General features: G+C 37.0%; 1 protein-coding gene across 33 annotated transcripts in view; it reads left to right on the top strand.

Moving 5' to 3' along the window:
- Positions 1–21,373, top strand: part of ANK3 (ankyrin 3) — a 679,089-nt gene that overhangs the window by 449,526 nt on the left and 208,190 nt on the right. For 20 of the 33 annotated variants that reach the window (XM_053910305.1, XM_053910324.1, XM_053910308.1 and 17 more), the window contains 7 exons: positions 1,270–1,371; positions 1,761–1,859; positions 2,073–2,171; positions 10,571–10,669; positions 17,177–17,362; positions 18,019–18,042; positions 19,202–19,300. In XM_053910305.1, coding sequence (XP_053766280.1) covers positions 1,270–1,371; positions 1,761–1,859; positions 2,073–2,171; positions 10,571–10,669; positions 17,177–17,362; positions 18,019–18,042; positions 19,202–19,300 — 708 coding nt within the window. The remainder of the gene's footprint in view (positions 1–1,269; positions 1,372–1,760; positions 1,860–2,072; positions 2,172–10,570; positions 10,670–17,176; positions 17,363–18,018; positions 18,043–19,201; positions 19,301–21,373) is intronic. The other 13 variants (XM_053910321.1, XM_053910318.1, XM_053910317.1 and 10 more) reach the window with 1 other exon arrangement.

Raw genomic sequence — 21,373 nt, 5'->3', positions numbered from 1 at the left:
TTTCCTTTATCACAATTACATTTCCAAGGATGAAGTAGCACTCCTCAAAGATTGGCATCTTGTCAGCTTTCTGTATTGCCTACCCCTTGATCAAGGCTACCTCTGCTTATTCTTAAGGGACTTACAATTTAGGGAGGAAGAAGGACAGGTATACCAAAAACTATAATGCTGTGTGAGAAATACCTAGAGGAGTCAACAAAATTCATGCTTTGTGAGCACCAAGCAATTAATCTCTGACTGGGAGGTCTGGGAAGTCTTTCCAGATGAGGTGGCCTGTGAACAGGGGCTTTGAAGGTATTCGCCAAATGGCTGAAAGAAGACAATTTCCTCTGTTATTTCAGCCATACCCCCACATGATGGCATTGATAACCAATGATGAGATGTTTTTGGCTACCCTTTCAGGAAAACCTGATTCTATGTTGTTCTACACTGAGCAAGACTCCTTTACAAGTTGTGCAGACCCAACTTTGAATTCTTTCATCTCCCTGTCTTCTTTCCATTAAAGGTTCACTGGTATAGGTGGTTTCAACCCCACAATCAGAAGTACTAGTGTTTAGCAGAAAGGCAGAGTTGTAATTTTGGTGAATGCATTACAGATTTGGTTTTTGTTGCTTTCCAGTTTATAGGTATTTATTTATTTGCTCTTGCTAATGTTCCTAATAGAGTTTTCTTAGGTGGTAGCCTTAGCTTGCTTGAAAATATATGGAAAGTACTCTTCACAATTTGTACGGAAATTTATAAATCCTTTTCAGAAACATTCTATGTTCTAACACATGGCTTTGTGCTGTGGGAAAATCCAAGAGAACATCCTACAAATTAAACTAGTATAATAACATTAAACATATTTGTGAACCTATGAATTGAAAAATTGGTGGGGACAGTTAAATATGAAAGAATGGAATAGATGTTAAATTTCTGTAAAATAGAATAATGAGATTTTCATAATGAAACCACCAGGAAGTTATAGGATTTCTCTTTAGTCCCTAGGAATTGTATGTTGATTGAAGACACCTACATATTATGGGAAATTTTCTCAGTTATGACGTCACACAAAGGGTAACTTTGTATACTTGAAACTAACTTTTCAAGAATTTATCCTTTTCCTGGTGATTTCACAAAGACTTTTTAGAGTATTTTCATGTTAGAAATACAATAGTTCAATTTAAAAATATTGACTGTAAAAATCTTTTTAGTTTGGACTATAAGCTGAATTGCTCTAACATGTATATGGGTTTCATTTCATCAAAATGTTTTTCTTTTTTCTTTTAGTCTGATGCCAATGCAAGTTACTTAAGAGCAGCTCGAGCTGGACACCTTGAAAAGGCCCTTGACTACATAAAAAATGGGGTTGACATAAACATTTGCAATCAGGTTAGTTGTGGTTTTTGTTGCTGTTTAATTTTCTAGTTAAAATTTTAAAAAATCCAGACTATAAACTCCTTGAATCTTTCCTTAGTTGTTACCAGGACTTTCTCTTTCTTGCCTTTTTTCTTTTTTCTGGCTAAACATCATCAGTCAGATTTTCAAATTACTCTGCTTTGTTAAAGGGGCATTCACACATGTAGGTATGCAAAATTTAGTAAAAAATGATACCAGAACAACCTGCCTAATTTTCAAGTACCTTTATTCCTAATTCAAGATTCTATACTGCACACATACAAGTGATTGTTGGTGGGATATTATCTTCAGAGTTCTAAGTAGACTGTTTGCTGCTCTATTCTCAACCTGCTGAGTAAAGTTTTCCCTTCATTCTTAATCAGAATGGATTGAACGCGCTCCATCTTGCTTCTAAAGAAGGCCATGTAGAAGTTGTTTCTGAACTGCTACAGAGAGAAGCCAATGTGGATGCAGCTACAAAGGTCAGTATCACATATTTAATGGTTTTTATGTCAATTGACAGATTCAGTAAGGATTCAGCCTTTGATAAGAATCAGGGCAAACTTCTCATGAGATACTTATCAACCAACCATGTTCTCTTTGGGGAACTTAGAAACATAGAAGGATTCCATATTTTATAAAATGTTGAAACAAAGAGATAAAGAGGGTGAGTGATGTATCTTTTCATTTTACAGAAAGGAAACACAGCCTTGCATATAGCATCTTTGGCTGGGCAAGCAGAGGTGGTAAAAGTCTTGGTCACAAATGGAGCCAATGTCAATGCACAATCTCAGGTAAACCTACCAACTCTATTGCCAATAAATTTTGTTATAATTTATAAATGTTTGGGTCAAGTCCTTGCTTGGCATATGTATCCTCTGAGAATATAATTCCTAAGAGTTATATTCAATGAACAGTTATGTTGTTGCAGATTATTTAAATTCATATATATCCTCATTTGCAATATATTTATGTGAGAGAGATTTTTAAAAGTCATCCATCTAGAAAGGGAACCCTCTTGCACTGTTGGTGGTAATGCAAACTGGTGAAGCCACTCTGGAGAACAGTATGGAGGTTCCTCAGAAAAACTAAAACTAGAACTACCCTATGATCCAGCAATTGCACTATTAAGTATTTACCTAAAGGGTGCAAAAATACAGATTTGAAGGGGTACATGCACCCCAATGTTTATAGCAGCATTATCAACAATAACCAAACTATGGAGAGAGCCCAAATGTCCATCAACTGATGAACAGATAAAGAAGATGTGGTATATATTTACAATGGAATATTTCTCAGCCATCAAAAGGAATGAAACTTGCCATTTGCAAAAACATGGATGGAGCTAGAATGTATTTGCTAAGTGAAATAAGTCAATCAGGGAAAGACAGATACCATATGATTTCACTCATGTGTGGAATTTAAGAAACAAAACAGATGAATATGTGGGAAGGTGGGGGAAAAGAGAAGAGAGAAAAACAAACTATAAGAGACTCTTAACAATAGAGAACAAACTGTGGGTTGATGGAGGGAGGTGAGTGGGGGTAAATGGGTGATGGGTACTAAGGAGGCTCTTGTGATAAGCACTGTTATATGTAAGTGATGAATCACTGATTTCTACTCCTGAAACCAAATTGCACTGTATGTTAAGTAACTAAAATTTAAATTAAAAAATAATAAAAAATTAAAAAGTTATCCATTTATGAAACTGTATGACTGGTAGTCATAGACACAAATATTTAGGGAATATTTGTAATGTAGGGTCTTTTACTATTTTATCATGCTAGCTTAGGTCCAGCCTCAGTATTTATTAACTTACAAAGAAAATGAGAGTTCCTGTAAATGAGGAAATGCTCTTAATAGTTCATAATATCTCAGTGCTTTATATAGCTGAAAATGGGAAGACACTGCTTAATTCCTGTTTAGTAACTAAGGCCTTCTTGTTGTTCTGTGAAACAGATTAAAATAAAAAAACACACAGAATAAACTTTAAAATTTCCTAAACTAAAAATTCCAGATTCTTTGTATTGGATATACATTAATAATTTATTTAGTAGGTCCTCCTGTGTGCTCTGAGTCTTGCATGAAGTTCTAAAAAGAACACAAGTATATTACCGTTTGGTAGACTTTCAGTCTAAAAAAATTACTTTAAAATAGGTTTAAAAATTGGTCCTCATAATCCAAAATTTTCATTATTTGAGTTCCCACAGAAATAAGATTGTATAGAAAAGCAAACATCATCATAACAGAAATATTCACTAAGGACCTGACCATTTTTAAAACTGGCCCTTGCTCAAACGTTCCTTCTAGTTGGATGCTTTCATCTACCCTTGTGTGTCAGTGTGAACTCCAGGAGGTTGGATATTGAACAAATTGATTATGGAACAAAACAGCAAGTTTTGCAAGACACAGGATTGCATGAAGTTAGGGGGATGGCATGGGGGAACACTGGCTGCACAGCTGTGGGTTGTGTTTTTTTCTGGCAATGTGTGAAGAATTAGGATGATTCTCTGATAAGTGTTTCAAGTGAGAATGAGTTGAAATCAAATGGTTTAATGATTTAATCAAAGATTAAATTACCCTCCCCTCCAAAAATTAGGTGAGGTCTTTGGTTTGCAAAATACATTTGCAAAAAGACTGTCTTTTTACTTAAGCAGTGAAAATAAAAAGTGAAGGACATCAAGCTACCATATAATTTTGTTGGAAAAATTACCCTTTTTTCCCACGGAAATCCTATTTGATTTAGGCTTTGTTCATTGTGAGAACTTGTACATGCATCCAGTTATAGCCAATATTTGCTTAACTCATAAACTTGCTTTTACAGTTTCTAGTTTTATCTTTTACAATAAAGTCTCAAACTAACTTTTTTCATTATAAGTGTACTTGATTTCCTCAGCCTTTTTCAGTACTGATTATCTTTGGATAACAGGATCCTCCTATATTTCATGGGTCCACAGAATTGCAGTGACACCCTCCATGGTTAGTAACATGGTTCCGATGCTGTTAAATATCAGTGTCATGGAAAAACAACTGTGTGGCACTTCCAAACATGTGCTTTCATGTATATCTGATCTATTTTTTTTTCTAGTTGCTTGTGGTTGGACCTTTGATCCATGGTCTATGCCTCTTTATTCTGATTCCCTATGAAGGTTTACTTGGACCAATGATGCTTTTCCAGAAAGGAATGTTACAAAATTGAATATTGACAAGTAAAATATTTTGAAAGAGATACAGAACAACTGACCATAAGCAAAGCACCATGCTTTTAAAACATTTTTTCAAATGTCCCTATAACTTTTTACTGGAAAATAATTAATGTTAAGCTCTGAGAGAGTGAGAGAACTCTTTAATCCATTTTTTCATTTCCTTTCTCCCCCCACAGGAGAAGACATAAACCTCCTCCTTTTAAGTAATGTGCATATTCTTGACTGTTCTTTAGAGCACCCAGAGTTTTAAACCTCCTTGACAATGAGAGACTCTGCAGTTGAAATCAAATCCTAACCAGATTTGATTTCAATTGGTACACATTCCCTGCTGATGACAAATGAGAAGAATAGAGCCCATGGAATTTCTTGTTCCTTACAGCTGTGCTTGGCGTGCCCTGTCCCCCAGTTCACAGTCAAGCATGGCGCCTTCATTTGGACACCTGTCCCCGTGTGCCTTCCGAGCTGCGCCATTCCGTGGACAGAATAAGTAATGAGATGGTCATGCAGCAAATGGGTTTTCCATGATAATTTCTGGTGGGAGTACTTCAATAGGAACTCTTACAAAGGACAACTGAGATCAAATTCCATTTAGGTGTCAGCACAGAAAACATCGCAGGAATGTTAACATTCAAGAAAGACCACATCCCTAAGTGAAATTTTAACCAAATAGGTAATACTTAGTAGCCAACAATAAATAGTATAAAGAGAGTCCCCCTCACCTTCCTTGTGTATAAAAGTTCTCCTTATCTTGAAAATAAAAGTGAAATTGGGCAACAGCAAGTTCTGATCTTATAAACTGAGGGTCTGTAAACTAAGAATTTTTAGATGTCACTTTAATTCTTGTCATTGCCTTGATGTTACATCTTACTAAGTTAGTTAACTCTTTCTTATCTTACTTAACATTCCAGAAATGATTTAGGCCTACCCTGAGAAAGAAATTGGGTTGAATAATTAAATTGTGATTATAAAGAACTCTACTATGATTAACTCCATAATACTTTGTACTAAATACAGCAACAATGATTAGTAGTGTTTGCAAGTGGAAACTCTCAAATTACCACATCAAATGACATCCCTCACTATTTTCTCCTTCTCTATCTTTATTCTGTAATATAAGGCACCGTGTTCATAAAGAAGCAAGGTCTGTTTCAAATAATATTTTATCATAACTATCAAAGTATTCTAAGTGGACAAATTTTCATAGTGATATTAGCAAAGACAAGACCTTTTGCAGGTATTTGGTGGGGGTGTTTTTAAAAATTTTTACATTGTACTTATTTAAGTTATGAATAGGTGATATATTCACATGGTTCTACCATCAAAATGCATGGAAGGACAAACTGGAAAACCTCTTCCCACCCCAACCCCCATCTGCCCATCCCCACCCATCTGCACCCCAGGGTGAAACAGGTAACTTCTGACTAGGTTTCCATGTTCCTTTTCAGAAAGGACAAGACCTTTCGATTAAACCAGTGCCTGGTTGGTCTTTTTGTGTTTTTAAATGTTTTCCTTTGGTGAGGAGGTCAGGTCTTGAGGAAGTCAGAAAATAGGTGTGGTCCAGATAAAGCCTCTCTGACCTTTGACCTTATAGCACACCGGTAATCTAACCTACATTCACAAAAATCAGTATCACCTGTAAATCAGTGCAAATTTATCACCATGCCCTTATAAACATTTTAATTCAGAGCAGCACTTCATAAGTTACACCGGCTGGCTGTAGAAACCTAGGATGGATAAAAAAAGTTCATGGATAAAATTTAAGCCCTTACTTTCTATTTTATTTTCTTTGAGTAGATATTAGGCAGCATGCCTCAGCATGGTCTATAAAGTTGTAGGTCTGTATATTTGAATGCTTATGATAATATCACAATAAATGTTCTGAGCCAAAGGTACTGAAGATAATGCATCAAATCAGGTATCAACGAGCATACTTTCTCAATCTTGAACTGTTCTGCCTTTTGAAAATTGAGTCTATTGTTGCTACAGAAAAAAAATGCAAATTAGGCACCCATATGTTCGCTTTTGGCCAGCTCTTTGTTCTGGAAATTTCCTAAGTTAGGAAATTAATTTAAAAAAAAAAACAGTGGTGTACTTTTTTATCTTAAAAGAAAAATAATATTCTTTCTGAAATCTGACCATTTCCCAATGTAGGTGCTATTTTACAAAAAATCATTTCAGCTGTAGGTTGTCCATTGACAACACATTGGAATCCTTGTGCCTTAAGCCTCTTTGAGAGTGTAATGATCATATTTTCATTCAGTCTTTCCAAAGGATGCTTATAATTACTCCCTAGAACCATAACTAGATGGTGTACATGTATTCTCATGCCATGTTGATCCTTTCTTGATTTTAAAAATTTGTATTGGGATTTTTGGGATTAAAACAACAGAAACTAACTTGAACAAAAATGGGAATTTATTGAAATTATTTGGGGAACACATCAAATAGAAAGCTAAAGGAGCTTTTTGGAAAGCTTTGGTAACCAGAGAGTTAGGGTGGGAGTAACCAGAAGCTAAACAGTAAAGTTGCCCTTCAATAATAGTTTTTACAGATCATTTGAGAGGGGGGAGGGGGGATTTGGCAGAAAATAGAATTAAGAAAAATAGAGAGTAGACCTGGAAGAGAAAACAGAAGATATCCTGTACATGTGCCTACTCTGTGGTTGAAGAAGTTCAGGCTAAATTGTCTTAAAGTCCAACCAAGACAGGCACTACCTACATTTCAGGGAAGAGGTAGTGCCCTAAAGAAAATAGGAGTGATATTGCTAGAAGAGTCAGATGCTTGCTGACCAAAAATAAAGCAAACAAAATAAACAAACAATCAAATTTCCACTATAAAATGGAAATGTCCATTATGGAGGAAAAAACAAAAACACCAAAAACATTTTATCAATATGAACCACAGAAGTAAAATGAGACCATTCATCCCCATTCAATGCCATATATTGTGTGATTCCATTTATATGAAGTGTTCAGAACAGGCAGATCCATAGAGACAGAAAGCAGATTAGTGTTTGCCAGAGGGCATGGGGAGGGGTCAATGGGGAGTGAATAGTAATAGTACAGAATTCCTTTTTGGGGTGATGAAAATGTTCTGGAATTAGATAGTGGGGATGGTTGCCCCACTAAATTTTACACTTTAAATGGGTGAGTTTTATGATATGTAAATTATATTTTAAAAAAATATATAAAACTGAAAAAATGTGAAAGAATGTGACCATTCAGAAAATGACCAGCTTTCAGGTAATGGCAATAGAATGGCAAACACTAACAAAAAAAAAAAAGAGGAGAAGCAATTGTGGGAAATGATTAATTATAGGGCTCAATCTTACTGTGACTCTTATCTACATATGATTTTTGAGTAATCACAGTTCTACACAGTTCAATTTCTGCTGTTGTGAGAAAGACATGTGGAATTATTTAAAAGTCGTGCTTGTTGAGAATCACTCTTTGAAAGCTCCAGGTCTGTAAGCTCCAACATCCCTTAAACCTCAGTACCTGGTTTTGGATTATCTTCCTGGCTCATGAAATGTTTTGTTCTGGAAGATAAACTCAAGAACTGTCTACGTACATCAGGCCAGAAGCCGGGTATTTGTATGCAGACCAGTGTTCCTTAGGTAACCTTGAACGACAGCAAACCTCTGCCCTGAGGTTGAGAGAATCCACTGACATAAATTGTTGATATTTATGTTTGAGAGAATAACATCTATTTTCAAAATTTTTCTTAAGAACTTTACTCCTAAAAACTGGACCTTCCATCTGGAAATTTCAGCTGGTGAGGAAAGACAGATACTCAGTAGTTCACTGAGCTATAACAAAAATCCCCCTAGTTTTTACCTTTTTCTTCTTTCTTAATATTTTCTGTTGTTTTTTTCTGTTTTTTTTTAAGGAATATTTAACTCAACCAAGAATTAAATAATCTTCCATCTTGGTCAAATAAGAAAATAAAAAAATAATCGGCAATATAAGGGTAATCCTAAAGTACCTCTCAGTTTCCCTCAAATCTATGGGAAGAGTGACAAAGACAAAACACACCAGGCACATACACACATACCTGCGTGTATGCACACGCACACACACACATATGTACACATACATTTTGTTGCAATTATTCCACGTTTAATGTTGATCAAACCTTTCATGAGAGAACAGGATAGCAGTGAACTTCAGTGATGTAATTTAAAGGGAAGAAGCTTGAATGCTTTGTCATATTCTCTAGCCTCTAATCTCATGTCTCTAATTTTGAGCTTGGCAACCAGATAACCTAGCATGTTATAATTATATGTAAAATAGAGTAAGTAGAATAGATGAGCTCTCTGGTGAATAAAGTATATACACTATGGTAGATTTGTTATGTGACATCACTTTTATCTGCTTGAGGATCTTTTTTTTTAATTTTTAATGTTTTATTTTGTTTTTGATGGGGGGATGGACAGAGAAAGGGGGTCAGAGGATCTCAAGTGGGCTCTGTGCCCAACAGCAGTGAGCACGATGTGGGGCTGGAACTCACAAACCGTGAGAACATGACCTGAGCCAAAGTCGGACACTTAACTGACTGAGCCACCCAGGTGCCCTGCTCAAGGATCTTTTTAAGTTACTTTTAAATTTTTAGCTAAAAGCCAAAAGAGTGGTGTCACCAGGGCTGAATTATAGATAAGTAAGGTAGTCATATAGTCACTGATATTTATAACAATGAACCTAAACCTTTTGAAGTATAAACGTTTAAGTAATATTTGGTACATTTTATTTGGAATATATTTACCTATATTCCTTGTAATTGCATAATGAATACAATAAAATTTCCAGAACATACAATTAAACAGAACTGTATTCTGAAAAATGTATTCAAAGAAAATGTTATCATCTGAAAAATATGTTTTGGTGTATGTATTTGGCAATAAGATTTTGAAATATTACATAGATGAAATATTCAAATATTTCATAAATATGAAATAAATTGTTCTAGAAAACAAGCACACATATGCAACATATTTTTAGTCAAAAGCTTAAGATGTAATGTACACAATTCATTTACTTTAATCCAGATTCTTTGGCAGTGGCCACATTTCAGACAAACAAATACACATATAGAGTGTGTATGTGTATGTGTATGTGTGTGTGTGTATTCTGAACATGAAAATACTATGGCTTTGCAAAACAATGCAAGGAAGGAAACTTACCAAAACGTAGACTACTAATTGAATTCTGTTTTGAAATTGAAGTATACCTTTTTGCATATTGGTGTCCTTTCCTTTGCTCCAAGTCATCCCATTTGTAGCAACTTTGAAGCTATTTGAAAGTAATATAAATTCCTTCCAAATTGTGAACTATTTTAGACTCTTAATTTAATTTTAAAGTATTACACCTTTATATGAAATAGCTAATTATTGTGTGGGGAAAAAGTTCATTGGGACACTGACCAAATGTATTTTTCTTCAAATCCTTACATCATCTAGGAAAATCCTTTGCTCATTGTAGGCACTCATTAAGAGGTTGATGATTAAACAAATGTACTTATTTATCTAAAGTGGATCTATTGGTAAAGCATAAGAGACTGTTAAAAACTGAGAACAAACTGAAGGTTGATGGGGGGGTGGGAGGGAGGGGAGGGTGGGTGATGGGTATTGAGGAGGGCACCTTTTGGGATGAGCACTGGGTGTTGTATGGAAACCAATTTGACAATAAATTTCATATATTAAAAAAAAAATAAAGTGGATCTATTGGTATGAATTATACATACACCATTAATTATAAACTATACCCAAGTTACAAATTATAAGTGTTATGTTATAAAGTACTTTGAATTACACTTATAAATTCTGCTTAAACTATCATGTTTAGGCTTTCTAATGAATATGAATATCCACATTAAAGTATTATTAAACTTATTATACATGAGCATTTTCTGAAACAAAAAATACCAGTATGGTAGAAAACTAGATTGGCCCCATAAATCCATAAATAAACATTTTATTTCTTCTTTTGCAGAATGGTTTCACACCATTGTATATGGCAGCCCAGGAAAACCACCTGGAAGTTGTCAAGTTTCTTCTTGACAATGGTGCAAGCCAGAGCCTAGCCACAGAGGTAAGATATATTGGTTCCTTCTGTGGGTAAGTTCCCATGTTTACAGGGCATTTTGTAGGCTTGGAGTTGTAACATGGAGAATTTGTCCCACTAGTATTTCAATTGTAGTCATATATTAATGTGGGGATTCCTTATTTAAAAAAAAAAAAATTTTTTTTTATATGTATTTTTGAGACAGAAGAGAGCATGAACAGGGGAGGGTCAGAGAAAGAGGGAGACACAGAATCTGAAACAGGCTCCAGGCTCTGAGCTGTCAGCACAGAGCCCAACACGGGGCTCGAACCCCTGGACCACGAGATCATGACCTGAGCCAAAGTTGGACGCTTAACCGACTGAGCCACCCAGGCGCCCCAATGTGGGGATTCTTAAATGTTTATGAAATACACTAGAAAGTCTATTCTTCATCTTTAAGGAATCTTCCATTGCATAGATATCCTTTCTGCTCTTAAATGCCTGGCTCTATCTTATAATTGAGCTATTTACTATTTACATATTTGTTTTAAAACACTTTTCTGTTTCTTATAATTTTACCTCACAGGGAACCACTGTTTTGAAATATGTTTGTAATAAGACAAGTTTGAAATCTGTTTGTTCCAAATATAAGTTAGTGTAGTTATAATAATTGAATTTATGTATTTCTAAAATTAACTGGATTTAATTCACACTTTTCAACAAAAATATTACGTTTTAAGTGTTAGATTAACATGGTATTGAAGAAAATTTTGCGGTCTTGAATAGAAGAGTTATTTTTAAATAAAAAGTTATTTAAGTCAGCGGGACTGTCTTAAGTAATACAGTTTATTTTTTAAACTAAACTGGATGGAAAATTATGATTCCTGCTGAAGCGTATCACTAGAAATCTATTGCTAGGGCACCTGGTGGCTCAGTCAGTTGAGCATCCAACTCTTGATTTCGGCTCAAGTCATGATCCCAGGGTGGTGAGATTGAGCCCCGCATGGGGCTCCACACTGAGTATGGAGACTGCTTAAGATTCTGTCTCTCTTTCTCTGTATGGCTTATTTCACTTAGCATCACACTCTCCAGTTCCATCCACGTTGCTACAAAAGGCCATATTTCATTTTTTCTCATTGCCACGTAGTATTCCATTGTGTATATAAACCACAATTTCTTTATCCATTCATCAGTTGATGGACATTTAGGCTCTTTCCATAATTTGGCTATTGTTGAGAGTGCTGCTATAAACATTGGGGTACAAGTGCCCCTATGCATCAGTACTCCTGTATCCCTTGGATAAATTCCTAGCAGTGCTATTGCTGGGTCATAGGGTAGGTCTATTTTTAATTTTCTGAGGAACCTCCACACTGCTTTCCAGAGCGGCTGCACCAATTTGCATTCCCACCAACAGTGCAAGAGGGTTCCCGTTTCTCCACATCCTCTCAGCATCTATAGTCTCCTGATTTCTTCATTTTGGCCACTCTGACTGGCGTGCGGTGATATCTGAGTGTGGTTTTGATTTGTATTTCCCTGATAAGGAGCGACGTTGAACATCTTTTCATGTGCCTGTTGGCCATCCGGATGTCTTCTTTAGAGAAGTGTCTATTCATGTTTTCTGCCCATTTCTTCACTGGGTTATTTGTTTTTCGGGTGTGGAGTTTGATGAGCTCTTTATAGATTTTGGATACTAGCCCTTTGTCCGATATGGTTTCACTCTTATGTGGATCCTGAGAAACGTAACAGAAACCCATGGGGGAGGGGAAGGAAAAAAAAAAAAAAAAAGAGGTTAGAGTGGGAGAGAGCCAAAGCATAAGAGACTGTTAAAAACTGAGAACAAACTGAGGGTTGATGGGGGGTGGGAGGGAGGGCAGGGTGGGTGATGGGTATTGAGGAGGGCACCTTTTGGGATGAGCACTGGGTGTTGTATGGAAACCAATTTGACGGTAAATTTCATATATTACAAAATTAAAAAAAATTAAATTAAATTAAAAAAAAATAACTGCTAAAAAAATAAAAATTAAAAAAAATAATAAATTTTGCGTTCTTTTTAGTAAAAAAAAAGAAAAAAAAAAGATTCTGTCTCTCTCCCTCTGCCCCTGTCCTCCTTTCATGCTTTTTCTCTCTATATATCTCTCAAATTTAAAAAAAAATCTATTGCTAATATTAAAAGATCAACATTTGGGTATTCTTTATTTTTAACAAAATCATAAAAACAGATGCAAGGTTATCCCTGTCAGAATAGGGTTCCTCTTACATTCTGATGTGCTTTCCAAATGGCACAAGAAAGGTAGCAATAGAGGAATTGCATATAACCTCACCAAGCTTTTGAGATATGCCTTCTGGGGAAACCTCTAAATAAATGAAGAGGCAGTTTGCACAAAAAGAAATACAAATGACCATAAATGTATGAAAATATCCCATCCTCACTCATAGTCAAATAAATATTAATTTATTAATCAGTTAAAAAATTAGACCCAGTCTTTTGCCCAGGAGATAAAGAAAAGAATTTGGAGAGTAGAAGAAATTGGAACTTTCCCACAGTATTGGTAAAGTTGACCATTGGTTGCAACACTTTTGTGGAACATTTAGCAGTAACTGTCAAAAATTACTATTTACGTATCTTTTTATAATTCCACTTCTAAGAATTTACATTCCAGATGTATTAGAAGGAGATGCCAAAATGGTATATGAGAAGTTCACCAATAGAATTAGAACAATTTTTTAAAAACTGGAAAAAACCTAAATATGCACCAGTAGGAAGCCTGTTTCATAATGTTGCTATACTCACACAATAACATGCTATTTGGAATTATCAGAAGTGAGGCAAGACAATCTGTACTGATAGAAGAAAATTTCCATGGTATATTGTTCTCAGTGGTTTATTCTGAGCAGTAGGAGGGAGATTTACTTTTCACTTTATACCCTTCCATACTGTTGAGGATTTTTATCATGAGAATGTATTGTTTCTATAATAGTACTCTTAAAGGCAGGTAAGAACTACTGATTTATAAAAAAAAAAAAAAGAAACTACATTTGGTAGGCGTAGAGCAATGCCTACTTGTTGGATAAAAGAAAAACCCATTCCCATTTTTGAATAAAAATACTAAATAATATAAATATCCTAATGAAAGTGATTTCATAGCACTTTTTTTGCCTGTGAAGGACAGGCAGTTTCAGACTGTGATATACAGATCACTAAGTATCTCTCCTTTAGCAGCAAGCATTAAGTCCAACTTACTGCTAAATCTTTGGCATGATTATGGTTTTTAATTTTTTTTAATGTTTATTTTTGAGAGACAGAGTGTGAGCAGGGGAGGGGCAGAGAGAGAAGGAGACACAGAATCTGAAGCAGGCTCCAGGCTCTGAGCTGTCAGATGTGGGGCTCGAACCCACGAACCGTGAGATCATGACCTGAGCCAAAGTCAAATGCTTAACCGACTGAGCCATCCAGGCACCCCTGATTATGGTTTTTAAAACCTTTCATGGGGTGCCTGGCTGGCTCAGTCTGTGGAGCATACGACTATTGATCCTAGGGTTGTGAGTTGAAGCCCCACACTGGGTGTGGAGATGATTTAAAAAAATAAAAATCTTAAAAAAACAAACCCTTTTCTGTATTAACTATGTACTGCATATCCCCTCTTTTCCATATACATCTTCCTTCTTTTGCTAATTAAGATTCTGAAACATGAGGTAAATGTATTTGTTCATTTACCCCACAAATAATTATTAAGCACCTATTGCATGCCAGATACTCCCCAAGGCAATGAAGTTTCTCTTGGAGCTTCCGTAATATTTTCTTTTGGCTTGTATTTTTTTTTTTTTTAAGAATAACTGCACAGAGTGAACCAAACTGTTTAAACTAGGTTTGCAACCAAAATCTGGAGCTGCTAATTTTAGCTATTGACACCTTAGAACTGGTATCTTTGTGTTTTTAATTGGCTTATTGCGGGAAGCACATTCTTAGGGGTGCTGATGTTATCAGTTGCAGTTAATTTTCTGGTGCAAAGTCGTTTTCTTTATGTATAGGCCTTGTGGGTTTAGAAGTTCATATTAGCAGAAATGTAGCCATTTACTTATGATTCAGAACCATAAATGGGCTGTCATTTTTACCCTTTAGATTTTTTCCAGGTTTAAATAAATTTTTTTTTAATGTTTAGTTTTGAAAGGGAGAGAGACAGAGACAGAGCATGAGCAGGGGAGGGGCAGAGAAAGAGGGAGACAGAATTTGAAGCAGGCTCCAGGCTCTGAGCTGTCAGCAGAGAGCCCAAAGCAGGGCTTGAACTCACTAGTGATGAGATCATGACCTGAGCTGAAGTCAGATGCTTAACCAACTGAGCCACCCAGATGCCCCCTTTTTTTAATTTTTAAAATTTTTTAATATATTTTGTCCAGGTTTTAAAAGGGAGGTGCCACCACATTCACTCTGTTTTGGTGGGGAGGGGCAGAGGGAGAGGGAGTGAGCGAATCTCAAGCAGGCTTCACACCCACACAAAGCCTCTCCCATGACCACAAAATCATGACCTGAGGTGAAATCAAGAGTCAGCTGTTTAACCAACTGAGCCACCAAGGTGCCCCATGTTCCCTCTTAATACATAATTTTCCTTTTGCCATTCTATCCTTTAAAAATGTATTTTTCTTTTGCTTTGCAAAAGTAATAGATTATGTAAGTGAGAAGGTATAGAAAAAAGTAAAAAGAAAAAAGAGCCAATGTTAATTTTCCCTAGAGTTAACACTTTGTTTATTCACTAAGACCTTTTGGTACATGTTATCTTTACAAAAATGATGTCATATATTTACACAGTTATGTAGATTGCTTTTCTCATAACATTAAATTACATTCTAAACTTTATGTCCTTAAGTGTAAATCTGTGATATTCTTTTGGGGATGTCTTTGTTGTATTCAGCTTTCTTGTCTTTCTTAAGGCTACAGGGACAGTCCTTCTAGCCACATTAATGATCATCCTTTCCCTCGTTTGAGTCTTCTTGGAAAAGTTGAAAGGGGCAGATGGAACTTCAGCTGGATCTCGAAGCATGAAGAATGGATAGAATTTGTATATGTAGAGCAAGGAGGAGGACATTTCAGGGTGAGGGTCATAGCACGAGTATAGGAGCTGGAGCAGAAATAGTTTGCACATCCACAGCTAATACGGAGACTACAGGAAAGGATTTATATGAGAAGAGCCTGGTATTGGGGCCAATATTTTGCACATCCTTAAAAAGAAACACAATGATGTGCATTCAGTCAAATAAGTGGTAGGAGACCTTATCTGGTTGTTCATCAAGGAAAAGAATGATGAAGGTGGTGGTTTAGGAAGACAAGACATTAGTATTCAAGTAACTAGATTTTCTTTTCTCCCTTCCAAATACCCTTCCATTGGAGTAGTCCTCCACGTGTAGCACCAGGGCTACCGATATACAATATCATGAGCCAAGTGAAATAAGTAATTCGCCAGTTCTCTAGTAAAAATAATTTATTAATGTTCTTTTGAGTGTCTAATAATAAAAACATTGCAGAATTCAAATTTGAAAGCCAGTCTTAGGATTGTCTACTCTGCGCTGTTTATTCTGCAGTCAGCAATACTAGACCATCCACAAATTACTTAACCATGGTAAAATCTGTAGCTGACTTTTCTTTGTCAGGTCCCAGGGACATAACAGGAAGACTCAAAATATACAGGAGTGTATATCTGAATGTATCCTAGTCAGATTGTGCATGATCCCTGTGTGTTCTCCCTTGGTTGGTCAGAGAAGTCAAGAATTTTTCATAAAGACCTTTCCTAAGACAGCAATTGCTACGATTCATTAATTAACATGTTTAGATTGACCACCAGATAAATGCTAGGCAACAAGGTACAGTGATGAACCAGATAGGCATATCCCCCAGCTTTAAAATATCAGTGGGGGGCACCTGGGTGAGTCAGTCTGTTAAGTGTCCAGCTTCAGCTCAGGTCATGATCTCACAGCTCATGAGTTCGAGACCCACATCGGGCTCTGTGTTGACAGCTCAGAGCTTGGAGCCTGCTTTGGATTCTGTCTCCCTCTCTCTGCCCCTCCCCCACTCACACACTGTCTCTCTCAAATATGAAAAATTTAAAAAAATTTTATATATCAGTGGAAATTTGTATATCTTATTTAAATAAGATCCTCTGAAAATTTTGCTTGGATTTACCTTGAAATATTATTGTTTTCACTGTGGTTATTTTCTGGATATTGAAATTATGGTATCTTTTTCCTCTTTATGTAGTACTTTTATGTATTTTCAAAACTTACCCAGTTAATGTATATCACTTTTTAACAGAAGAAAACCCATAAACTTTTTATAAATTTCTTATCATTGTATGTTTTGGTAAATATAAATAAGTATAAATATAAATAAGATAAATATATATAATATAAAATATAAATATAAATGTGTCTTTCACATGTCTGCCTACTTGAATATGCTAGCTTTAACAACCTAAACAAAAATTGGTCACATGGTCGCATTCTTATTTATTAATCAGAAAGAACAGATCCACAGGCATCCTTCTTGACCCATCCATTTATTTGCAGGATGGCTTCACACCATTGGCAGTAGCTTTGCAACAAGGTCATGATCAAGTAGTTTCTCTGCTGTTAGAAAATGACACTAAAGGAAAAGTGCGTCTTCCAGCTCTTCACATCGCTGCCCGAAAAGACGACACGAAAGCCGCGGCCCTGCTGCTGCAGAATGACAACAACGCAGACGTGGAGTCAAAGGTGAGGCACGAAGGAGGTGAGCTGGTCATGCCACTCTCCTGTGTCAGGCACCCACACTGTAAGAATGCCTGGTCTCCCTTTTGGCAAGCTTGCCCCAAACACTGAACTTCATGGGGAGTGATAAAAATACGTGTCCAAGCACCTAAAGCTAGGAGGTAATAACTGTGGACACTGCCCGATGCATGCTAACAGGGAGGCCACCTCAGGCATTAATTAGTATGCCCTTGTCAGTTTCCTTCCTTTTACCATATATTTTTAACGTATTTAACATGTCAGCTCAAACACCAGGGTGGAAGATTAGAAAACGCTAACAACGATGTGCACAAATAAACCTTTGGTTGGTATCTAAGATGAGAGGCAATGCACTGAGTATTGATCGGTTGTGGAGAGCATGCTGGCAGCCAGAATCCCAGCCGAAAATTCTCATGGCCTTGACATGTACTCCCTGAAAGTCTCTGTGAAGGAAATGTGGCATTTGGAAGGGGCCATTGTGTAGCCCTTCATTCGGTCTAGCTTTCTTTCTGTGCCTCTTGTGTTCCCATCATTGCTTTCATCCTCATTACTTAGCTGTCATGAGCTTGCTGCCGTCCATGTCACCGACAGTGAACTAACCGTTCATTTTTTCCTCCTCTTTGCTTCCAAATGTGTTAACCTAGATGGTGGTGAATAGAACAACAGAGGTATATATATATATAAACATATACATAGAATCTGTATCTGCATCATCATTTCCCCATCACTTAGTGCTGCTGCCTCATTTCTTTCCCTCCTTCTTTGCATCGCCTTCTGTAGGCTAGATACCTGCTTTCCACCCCTGCCCCCCAAAGTAGCATGTGCCAGAGAAGATAGTAGTTTGATTACCAGGGCTTTCTGCAGCTGAACCTGGTGTTGGAAGGGACGGATGAGGAATCCTTGAGACTTAAGGGCATCGCAATAGAGTTGTGTGAGATGAAGAGTTTTGACGCTTTAGATGCTTATCAGCTATACCTGAAGCTGCAGACAACCCTGTCATTCTACTCATCCAGGACTGATTCTTCAGAGTTCTGCATGACACTTACCCTCAGTGGTGTCAGCAAAATGAAGGTTACCTCTGAATGGTAGCAATATCTATCTCCCACCCCTTCCCACAAGACTCAGTCAGATAGCTAGCATGGCTAAGTAGCTTGCTAACAACTTAGAAATGCATCTAGTTCCTATAAGGTTTCAATCTTTGGGGACTAAGTGAATCGCTGCATGTTTTAGCATTTTTTAAGGAAGTAAAATGACCTTGAAATGGATAAGCTAGAAACGTGTTATTGAATAGGCATTTACTAATAAAGAGACCAACTTGTGGATTCTTTATAAAATGGAATCACCCATTATACAAGACCAATTGTAGTGACCTCCCCCCAAATTGGTTTTATCATTGAAATTGGCATTTGCTCTGTATTAAATATATTAAACAAATTGAATTTTGACAAAGAGTTTCAATGGACAATTCTATCATTGATAATAAAACAGCAGTACTAATCAAACTTTCTATAAGCTATAGATTTTTCTTGTCATTCCTGTTTTGACTTTTTGAAACGTTGGCTTCTGTATAGTTCTGCTACTGGACTACTGAAATTATTCAGTCTGCACCCTTGGTTCCTTCCTGGCTATTCCTCTGCCTATGAGTTTGGCGTTTATTTGAAACCCTGTGAACAATTGGCACTAATTGAAAGAAACCTAGTACAGAATGGAATGTGGACCTTAGCATATTTTGCTTCCTCCTTTTTCTTTGGGCAGGGTTATGGTTTTCGCGTGTCAGACAAGGGGCTGGCAAGAGTCCATTGAATGCCTGCTATGTTTTCTTTACAGAGTGGCTTCACTCCTCTCCACATAGCTGCTCACTATGGGAACATCAATGTAGCCACGTTGCTGTTAAACCGAGCGGCTGCTGTGGACTTCACGGCAAGGGTAAGAGCATTGCAGTATGACCTGCCCTGAAAGTATGAGAAACAATTCTGAGCCCTCTGTTCCCAGCATGAGGAGGGGATTGAGACAGATGACCTCCAAGGGTCCTGTCTGCCCCTGTCCACCCACATGGAGAGCTGTGGTTTTCTACTTTTCCTGATGTGTTTTCTTTTATATAGGCGCACCTATTTCCTAACAGAAAAAATAAGCCAAGATCATGGGAAATGGGGGTGGGGAGGATACATATATAACCGAACATGTAGAAGATGCAATTCAAGGAATCGTGACTGTTTCCCATGTACTGGGAAAGTACAAACCCTTCCCCAAGTAGAAATTTCCAAGACCATTAGAAATAAGTCAGATGGCGCTCATCGTGCTTTAGGTATCAGGGTCTTGACCTTGCAGATGGGAATATGGTGGAATATCTGGATGAGACCTAAACTTCAGAACCCAAAAGCTAGAGACCATCTTTTGCTTTTATCCTCTGTCTCCTACAGACTTTCATAATGAGTAACAAGGTTCTGTACCCTGAGTAAGTTCTTATCCCTGGAGAAAGGAGTTACAGTATCGTGTGCACCAATGGATGGAAACTGGGATATCCAGACCAGTACTGCTCTGAGCGTAAACACCAGTCCGATGCTAGGTCCGAGTGTAAGAAACCTCAGCAGCAGCAGTAGAAATGAAATAGGAAGCAGGATAGGGGAGGATCCAGACTCCCCGGGTTCCAATTTTGGCTTTAACTTTTCTCTCTGTATCCCATCAGTTTCCTCATTTATAAGATGAAATGATCTGAATTATGAAGTTAAATCATAACACAATAATATCACCACTCCCTCACTGGGTCACTGTGGAGTTTAAAAGAGAGTGTATGTAAAGCACTTAGCACAGTGCCCGACACATTGTCGACAACGACAGCATCAGCACTGGGATTTCGAACATAGCATGTGAAGTAGTGTTTTTGCTAAAACCTTACACATGAGGAGAAAATGGGATTAGATGACACTGGAGAGAGGGCGTATGCTGAAACTAGCATTCATTCCTGATAGCTGTGGAAGTAATACCATGTTTGAAGTCACTACCATGTGGCGGATGCCAGGCTAAGCATTTTTCAAATGTCACTTATTCAAAAACTGTTATTTATCCCTGTTTTACAGAAGAGGAAACCAAAACTTAGCAATAAGAAGCAGCTGGTCCAGGATCCCAGAGCCAGCAAATTAGGAAAGGCAGGATTTCAGCCCCAAAGCTCCTAACCACACCAGTATTGTATCTCCTGTAGGTGACTGTAGGGGTTCATTTTTCCTTCTCTTCTTATAATTCATTAGTTCTATAAAAATTAATAAGAACTCAGATTGTACTAATATAAAAGCTATTTCCTACACTATTGTCATCAGCTTGCTGTAAGCCTTTATCGGTTTTAATGACTCGAGAGTGCCAGTCAGTCCACGTCACTGCAGAGCTCTGTTCTTACTGCATTAAGTGTATCCTTGGGATTCACTGACATGGCTGGGCTGAAACCTAATTTGACCTTTTGAAGGACAAAGTGAAGCACCTCTTTAAGTCTAGCATCAATAGGGCATGTCAGTGTTAAAACTGAAGTTCTTGTCTTGAAGATGCATTCTTCTGGTTTTATTTCTGTAATATACAGTATAATGAAAACCTCATTAAATCACATCTTCTAATTAGGACATTTGGAAAATTTATGTCAGGGTAGTGTTTGAAGTTTGTCTTTGTGCCATTGTTCAGAAATTTCCTGATGCTGAAGTAATGAGGAATTTAAGAGGACAAATTACAGTATTTTTGGACTCCTTCAAGCAATTCCAAAGCATCCACTTACCTTAAAACGCTGAACGTGGTAATCACAAATGAATGCTAATTTATTGATTAAAGATCATTGGAGATCTCAGACCCACTTCCTTAACCTTGCCTGTGGTTTAAAATAACCACATTGTACTTAATGTATAAAATATGTTAAAATTCAGAGTGTTTTCTGATTTACAAAGGCATTTTCTCCAGTCATCCCTAATTAACGAGGCCTGCCCGCACTCTGAGCTGAAAGCTGTGCTTTAATTGGATTGT

The sequence above is a fragment of the Panthera pardus genome, unplaced genomic scaffold (assembly GCF_024362965.1).
Source record: "Panthera pardus isolate Hobbes unplaced genomic scaffold, ASM2436296v1 HiC_scaffold_22, whole genome shotgun sequence".
NCBI lineage: Eukaryota > Metazoa > Chordata > Mammalia > Carnivora > Felidae > Panthera > Panthera pardus.
The sequence above is the reverse complement of the archived record's forward strand: the minus strand, read 5'-3'. Positions and strand labels throughout refer to the sequence as shown.